Source organism: Pterocles gutturalis, unplaced genomic scaffold (assembly GCF_000699245.1).
Source record: "Pterocles gutturalis isolate BGI_N339 unplaced genomic scaffold, ASM69924v1 scaffold20182, whole genome shotgun sequence".
In the NCBI taxonomy this organism is placed as follows: Eukaryota; Metazoa; Chordata; class Aves; order Pterocliformes; family Pteroclidae; genus Pterocles; species Pterocles gutturalis.
The window spans coordinates 8949-17138 of NW_010115875.1; the positions used below are offsets into that span (position 1 = coordinate 8949).

General features: G+C 54.2%; 1 protein-coding gene across 1 annotated transcript in view; it reads left to right on the forward strand.

The window, feature by feature from the left end:
• Positions 1-8186, forward strand: part of LOC104463135 (BRCA1-A complex subunit RAP80-like) — a gene marked incomplete at both ends in the record, with an annotated part of 16547 nt that extends 8361 nt beyond the window's left edge. Inside the window, 4 exons of the mRNA XM_010075348.1 lie at positions 4274-4352; positions 5887-6007; positions 7469-7532; positions 7969-8186. Of these exons, the coding sequence (XP_010073650.1) occupies positions 4274-4352; positions 5887-6007; positions 7469-7532; positions 7969-8186 (482 nt within the window). The remainder of the gene's footprint in view (positions 1-4273; positions 4353-5886; positions 6008-7468; positions 7533-7968) is intronic.
• Between the last annotated feature and the right edge of the window lie 4 nt (positions 8187-8190).

The following is an 8190-nucleotide window of genomic DNA, read 5'->3' on the forward strand; positions in this document are numbered from 1 at the left end:
CTGTGATAATCGGGTCCCCAGTGTGGCTGGACACTGTGAGTGTATCTATTGATCCCAGGGAATCCTGACTGTGATCTGGAAAAGGCTTTGAATTCTTTGTCAGTGCGAGGGAATTTGTTCTTTCCTTTGGTGTTGGCTTTTGGCAGGACAGAGTTCAAAGCTGGCCTCTCCACGCTGCTTCCAGGCTGGTCTCTTTAGGGCTGTTTGTAAGTCATTATTCCGGAATTGCTGCTCTGCTGTTCTGGCTTGTTCAGAACAAACCCCGCATAAGAAAACTAGCCTGGAATAAAAGGGTCTACAAGAATGGCTCTAAGCAGAGCAATGGTTTTGGGACAAAATCACAGCAATTTGGGTTTTCTATTGCCAGTTATTCTAGTATTTTCCCTGTAGAGACCAGGCTTTATGAGCCATAACAGTCAGTGCCGCCTGTGGTGTTTGCACCCAGACTCTTTGCAGGATCGCAGGCTTCTGCCTGTGGTGTTCGCACCCAGACTCTTTGCAGGATCGCAGGCTTCCTGGACGTGGAGCAGCCCGTAACGTGGGGCAGATCCTGCCCGCCGGCTGCGCCTCTGGCTTGTGGGGCAGCACCTCGGTCTGCTTCCCAGCGGCTGTACAAAGGCAGCAGTCACCCGGAGAGGTCCGGTCTGATAGGCTGGTCAGTGGGGTTGGGGTTGAACAGACAAGGATGGTGTTAGCTCTGAGCAGAGGCCAGAGAGTAGCCGGGCACAGCTGTGCAGGTACAAAAGGACTCTGTTTCCAGGGCTGCTACCTTGGCATCCATCTCTATCTCAATAGCCATAGGTAAAGCTAATGCATGGGGAGAAAAAAGAGGTGGGAGGCTTTGTTTTCTGAAGCAAATGGCCAGCTCTTGTGTGGGTCCAGAAGCTGTTCTCTGTGGCTGCATCACTGTGTGCTCTTGGCTGGCTTCTGGCTTCCTTGAGAGCACTGCAATAGCCTTGTCTGAGAGAAAATCAAAGTTCTGCCCTCTAAGCCGTGTCCTGATCTGTTAAGAAAAGACAAGCTCAGTTTCCCTTTGGTGCAGTGGGTCAGGGGTTCCTGGTCTGTCTTTGGACTTATTAATTGGATTTACTCCTGATGTCTCTCAAATTGCAGGTTATGCAGTTCTGCAGACCATAGCTGTCAGTGTTTTTTAATTTTAAAATTACAGAAGGATGGGTTCTTGCTGGTTTTACTTCTCTTCTTCCCTTTTCCAATCGTGCACCAAAGTCTTTCAGTGTTACATATCAGGAGGCCAGCTCACTCCGGCTGGTATTTAAGGGCAGGTTTTCAAATGAGTTAGCTGGGCAAGATGAGTTACCATTGCTTCCCCTTCGTAGGTACGTGGTTGCTCTGGCTGGATGCCCAGACCACAGCATACCTGTGCAGGATGAAAATCTGATCATGAATTTCCATTTTCCTGTGGTCTGAGTAAATAAAAAAGAAGAGCCTGCTGTTGCATTAGCTGCTGTACCAAGCTGGGGAAGGTTCACATCCTGGGTTTCCAGCTCAGTGACTGGTGTTAATTCCAAGTGAGTGAGTGGAGCGGTGAAAGTGCTGTGCCAGCTCCCTCTCCATGCGCTCGCTTGTGTGAGAGGGGCTCTCTGCTGGAGTCACCGCATCCATCGCCCGCTGATGCTGCCAACGCAGGAATTTGCTGGTCTCAGCCTGGCAGCAAGTCTTGGCTGCTACTGAATACAGCTTTGGGACATTCTCTGTTCCTCTTGCCCTCCCTCTACATGCTCCCAACCTCTCGGTTCCCAAGTGAACCCAGGAAAATGAGGATTTGGTATATTCCTTCCTCCCAAAGCCTCAAATGCAACCTGATGCAGCTGTCAGTCTTCAGCAGCAGCACTGGTGCTGTTAAAAATCTCCTGACGTCAGTGGAAGTGGCACTGATACAGCAGGGAGAGTAACGGAACGGGTGCAGAGGAAAGCTGCATCGCTTCTGAGAAAGGACACGATGCTGGCGAGCCTGGCAGTGATAGGATCCTGCAGAAAAAGCGGCGCGGCTGGTAGTGCAAATGGGGAGGGAGCTGGTGGGTGGAACCGCAGGTGGGTCGTGCAGTGAGGTGAGGAGCGTGGTGACCGTTGCCTCGCAGCTCCGCACCAGCCAGACCCCGCAGCCCCAGGAGGTGCTGGGTGGGTGCGCTGGTAGCGGGGCCATGCTGGGGAGGGTTTGCTGCTCTTCCCTGGGGTGCCAGCTGGAGCAAAGCAGGCGAAGGATGACTTGTCAACCAGAAGAGATGCCGAGCCAGGGAAAAGGTTGTTTGTGGGCTACAGAGTGTGTCTGACCCAGCAAAGAGCATCGCGTCTGGGAGAGTTACAAGGCTGCTGTCACACAGCAGATCAGCACGGCTCTGTGGTGGGGATTTTCCCCATGGCAAGTGTGTTCCCATGTTCTGAGCCCCCTTCCTGCAGGTGGCTAGTGTGTTTCAGCGGGTGTCATGCCTTGCCAGCTGGCCCTGTTCTCTCTCCTCTGCCTCTGGTTCCAGCGGCACAGCTGGCCGTCTTCCCCTGGGCAGCTGCAGACCTGGTCCCAGGCATCTCTAATGGGCCCATTATGCCAGATGTGTTCACTGCTTTTGGAAGAAAATAGAACTGATTAACACCTGAGCTGGTGCATGAGGCTCCCAAGAGGGTGTTAAAGGAATATTAATGAGTGCACGCTGATTTGGAGAGCAGCTTTCACCACCCTGTCAAATGCACGTGTTAGTTGGGTTGCTGGGAGGCTGGATGGTCTGGGGGGTGGCCGTGGTGATCAGTCCTCCTCGTCAGCCTGCCACTTCGAATCTGGGCCAGGCTGGGTTAAAGAGAGATGTCCGCTTCAGTCACTGTGAGAAATGAGCTGTTGGTATCAGTCATCGCCTGCAAGAGAATACCCACATCCTAGGAAATGCTCGAGCTTGTTTCTTCAGCGTGGATGTCTCCTGTCAGCCCCAACAGCTCCTCAGCATCTCCCAGTGCGTTTGCTAGTTGTGGCTGGAGATCAGTGATTGCTACTAAGGGAACGGCCGTGTTGTATCAGCATCATGGATAGATAATGGGGTTGCCTAACACTCTGGAAATGGAGGTTTTGAAGGATTGCCTTTTTTCTGCACAAAATTTTGTGCGTCCCTTTGTTTATCATGGATGATGTGCCAACACTAACAGGGTTGTTGTGCCTATACCTTGGAGTCAGACCTTTCTCCTAATGAGAGAGAGTATGTGAAGCAATGTTACCGGCTGTAGAACAGCTCCATGCATTGTCCCCATAACCAGCTTGCCCGAGAGTGCTTGCTGTGACATGTGTTTTGGAGCTGGAGTCTTGGAAGTCCCTGGTGCAGTAAGCTAAGCTATCTGATATGTTCCCCAAGGATCTTTGCTGGTGGCATGTCAACAGGAATATGCTGAGAGGAGTTTGACTGAAAGAGACAACACTCTGACGTGCTCCCTACAGATGCCTGGAGAGCAGGTTTGGAAAGGCTGCGTGGGCTCGCAGAAGGAACAGAAATTGTTGGACCCATTATCAACATGCTGGTCAGCCGGGATCTCGTTAGCTACCCACATGTGTCGGAGCTGGCCCGTCCCTGCTGCCACTGGAGAGCAGCACCACTGGTGCTCAGCCCTGGTAGAGATCTTCATCCAGAGCCCCACAGAGCTGCACGCAGCCGGTAGCACAGATCACCCCCCTTTCTCATGGGCAGTGGAAAAAGCAGCAAGTGTAGGCTGACTGTTGTAACCTTCCTTTCCAGCGTGAGCTGTATCCCTCCCCAGCAAGGCTTGCTCTTCTGCCACATCTGTAGAAGGGCTGGTGCGTCCGCACAGCCCCCGCCTCAGCTCTCCTCCCGCCCGAGCTCGTGGTTACTGCGCTCCCGCCCCGGCAGTGGGCACAGGCGCTGGGTTTGGCAGGAGCGGTGCTCTGCTGCTGGAGCAGCTGTGGAACTCTTCTCCCAGGCTGTTGCGCTGCTGTGCGTCAGCTTTAAAATTACTGTAAACTGCGTACTGCTGATCCAGCTGTTCTGGCAGAAGACAAGTTACAGTGTGAAATAGCTGGTTGGCTTCTGAATACAGAGAACATAACTTCTTCAATATCCCCCTGGGAAAAAGGAGAATTGGCCAGCTACCTCTGCTGCAGGAAAGAAGACTCTGCCTGCCCCACTTCTGTATTTCTTTGCCTTACCATCATTTCTGCAGCAGCCTTGAATGGAAGAGATTGAAACTTTTTGCATTCGGTCATGGTGTAGGGATAGTTTTTGGGGTGGATGGAAGGTAACCCTTTCTGTTTTTCCTCCAGTGCTTACCCGGCGTCAGAGGGAGGCGAGAAGTAAAGCTGCCAGTGGCAAAAGCAGCCCAGCATCCTTAGACATTGACAAGTAAGTAGGTATGCTTGCTCCTCCAAGATTGTTTCTGTGCTTCAGTCGTAGCTTGCCTGTGGATGTCCTTATTCCTGTATAAATGCTGGCCCTTGGCCTTATAGCAATGCTTCCCTATGACACTGCCGGCTCTCAGTGCGTCTTGTTGTAGTGCTGGCTGTATTTACATGGAAGCAAGAGGAATTTGCTGTTCTCAGATTGTTTATTTTTGCACTAATTTCCTTTCAGCCCAATCCATGGCAGGTCAGGGATGCATGGTCTCTGGCCGCTGTGGGGGGAGCTGTAGCTGAAATGATGCTAACTCAGCCAGTTCCTAATGGGAGATGGGAGCTTGGTAACCCTGGGAAAAGAAGAGGCTAGGACAGGGAGGCTGTCAACATGGCACCTGTAGTGATATTCTTAATTAAATTAGACTTTCAGAATAGCAGTGGCTTTGTTTAATCTCTTCCCATGCAGCCCCTCCTCCTGCCACCCACACAAAGCATCATAAGAGAGGATCTGACAGTAAAATCCCTGCTATGGAAGCAATTTTGCTGTTACAAACAGTGGATGGCAACATCACTAATGGAATTAGGCTAATTATAGAGAGGACAGCTTCTGTTTAGACACATTATCTGGGTAATCAGCACTGACTGGAAAGAAAATACGGGAAAAGTACTGCAGAGTTTTGCTCGATGGGGGCTCTCCATATGCATTTTAGAGCCTGGGGTGAGTTTTACTAGGAGAGTACTGCTTATCAAACTGCACACCATGCTGCTGGGGCTGGTCCCTGGGGGCTGTCTCTCCCTGGAGATGGTCCATTCCTGAATATCTCCCGGGTGGATGCTCCCCTGCTGAAGAACCGCTGCCCTCTTCTGCACAGTTGGTCTCCGCTGAGAGCTGGTGTGGAAGCAAGCGTAGCTGTGTAAATCCACACCTGACCTTCATCTCCTTTCACCCAGGATGATTTTCTTCCCAAGCACGCTTGGTTGTCCTGTGTGAGCCTGGGAATCTTCTATAGAAATAAGGGGGTCTGAGGAACGCGCTGTGCCAGCCCCCCAGCAGGAGCACGTGCTCTGCATTCCTCTCCCAACATGACCTGATGTAAAATGGAGACAGTACAGATAAAGACTTGATTTACTAGTCAGACAAGTTCATCCAGCCCTGGTAAAACGTCTCTCTGATTTAACACACTTGGTTTGCTCTTCAGGCAGAATTTAACTCCCCTTTGCAAAGCCCTCGCACTTCATTTCTGTGGATTTTGACAGGGTGCTTTATGTCTGGGGAGAAATCAGCAGTGTTTGAGATAGTTAGATGAGCAGATTTGATTACCGTCCCGCTGCTGCAGCAGCAGGGATACAGAGGAACAGGCGGGGAAAACTGATAATCACTCGGTCTTTGCGACTGGTGCCAGCCTGACCCCACTGAGCGAGACCCGATCTGGTGACATGTCTTCTCCACGGCATGACCTGGAGGCGGAAAGTCACGGCTGGTGGCTGGGAGCCCAGTGCTGGATGAATCCTAATGCAGTGCTCTGTCCTTTGCTGCCTGGCAGGTGTGAGAAGTGCTACCTCTGTAAGTCACTGGTGCCACTGCTGCAGTATCAGAGGCACGTGGACAGCTGCCTCCAGGCTGCTAGGCAAGCTCAGGGAACCAGGAGGCTGCGAAGCACCAAGGTGAGGGGCAGCCCCACAGCACATCTCCTTTGCTTTGCACTGGGTTTGGGGCTGGGGTGGCAGCAGGAGTGGTTTCCCTGGATGATGGGATGAGCTTGACCTGGTGTAGGATTGCCTGTCCCTGTGGGCCACCGTGGCCAGAAAACTGGTTGCCCCTCCCTCCCGTGACACTCTGTGAGAGCATGGACCGTCCCAGGGGTGAGCTAATCCAGCGGAGCTGCCAGTAGCGTCTCCAGCAGGCAGGCAGCCAGGGCTGTCCTGCTGCCAGACAGCATGCCTCTGTCCTGCAGCCTTCCTTGGCTGAATATAGATGGAGCGGAGTACAGTGCTGGGGTGACAAGTGTATCTGACTCTGTCCACAAGCCCTTTCCCATGGCTTCAGAGCCAGAGCAGGGAGAACACTCGCTGCTGGGAGCAAACTGCAGCATCCCAGGAGAAATGTGGGGGAGTGAGTGTGGTGGAGGTGTGCTGGGTGTGGGGGATGAGCCTTGCTAGGGAAGGTGGGAGGCAGGAGGGTGGGTAGCAGCTGGCTCACAGTCAGTTGCCAGGTGTTGGTCCCCACCATGCTTTTTCTTGCTTGTGCCAATCCTGGAGACGCACAGAGAGGGTCCTTCCAGACCTTCCCGCTCGTTCCTCTGGGCAAATCCCTAGTGCTGCAGCTCTGCCTGCACTCAGAAATGTGATTCTCAGCATGAAGATGCAACATGATGTCTTAGTTTCAAATAATCCCTTAAATCCATCAAAGGCCTCAGCCCTTTGGGGATTCAGATGCAAATGATGAGATTTCTGGTTGATGATTTTGGCTGGGATACAGCCAAGCGCTGTGTGGTTCACAGTACTGCAGGGCACGACTGCTCCCGCGGGGACTGTTTGACTGTCCCTGTGCCCCACAGCTGGCTGGTGTGCAGGGTCCTGCATGCAGGCACCGGGAAAGGTGCAGGAGCCGGGTGGCCCTTTGGAAAGGCATGGCAAGGCTCTGTGTTTCCTCTGTCCCTGCCTGGTGCCGAGGTGGCAGCTCACGGGAGGAGCAGGTCAGGTCATGCCTGAGCATGGGCTGGGCTGTTGGAAAGCCTCTTAGTGGCACTAATGGGCTTGTGGGTTCCTGCCACGGCCCATTTTGTGGGATGTTCCCAAGCTATGGCAGAGCTCCTGGTGCCCACATTTCTCTGTTACAGCCCCGTGCTCGCTGGCTGGGCTTGGGGATGGCTTCCTGCAGCCTGGCCTCCCTTCTCCCTGAGCTCTGCTTTGTTCTCAGCTGCCTCTGCTTGGGCACTGGTCAGGCTGGGCACAGGGCAGTGCCCTTCCCCTTGGCAGCTGGCCATGCTCAGCTGGAGGCCCGGGAAGTGCAGCATTCGTCCTGTGCCCAGCCTGACCCTGTGGGCTGAGGGAACACGTAGCCCTGGGACCACCCGGCTATCTGGGGTTCCCTCGTGGCAGCACTGACGGTTCTCTCCTTGGCAGGACGTCAGAAGGCAGGAGAAGGGACTCCTCCGGATGCTGGAGCTCTCGGAAAGCAAGTCTGCAGGTGGGAAGCTGCTTTGTGTGCCTGCCTGGCTGTGTCAGGGCTGCCCTTTCCCAGCTCTCACCTTTCAGTCCTGGCTTGGCCTGGGCTGTGCTGGGACAGCAAGGTCCCTTTGAAGGGTCTGTTCTTCCTGAGCAGAGCAGAGGCTGGGGGCTTGCTGGCCGCTGGATTCCCCCAGCTGGCTGCAGACACCCTGCCTGTGCCCACAGGTCCTGAGCCCTTGCAGGGGTAAGGGTGTGCTCTGAGCCATTGCACCCAGAGTCCAGCTTCCTGGGGGAGTGGCAGGGGGAGCCTGCCTGCACCCAGGCATGTCCCCCCACGCGTCCAAGGACAGGAGGAGACAAGGGGGGAGAAATGTTCTCAGCAGCACCCTGCTCCCCTCGCCTGTGGCTCACGCCGGAGCGGGGCCGGGCAGGGCTGACATGCGCTCTTGTTGCAGGTGCTGATGCGGGGACCCCTCTCACTGGACTAGGAGACCAACAGTCCCCTCCTGCACCATCAGCCAGAGCTGGGGGGCCAACGGTGGACAGCCCCAGCTCCCTCCAGCACCTTCCTTTCAATGTCACCCCTGCAAAACCCGGCATCTCCTTCTCGGAAGCCACGGACTGTGTGGTGGACTTGGAGCCACACGTGGCTCTTCGCTTGGGCAGCCAGCAGCAGA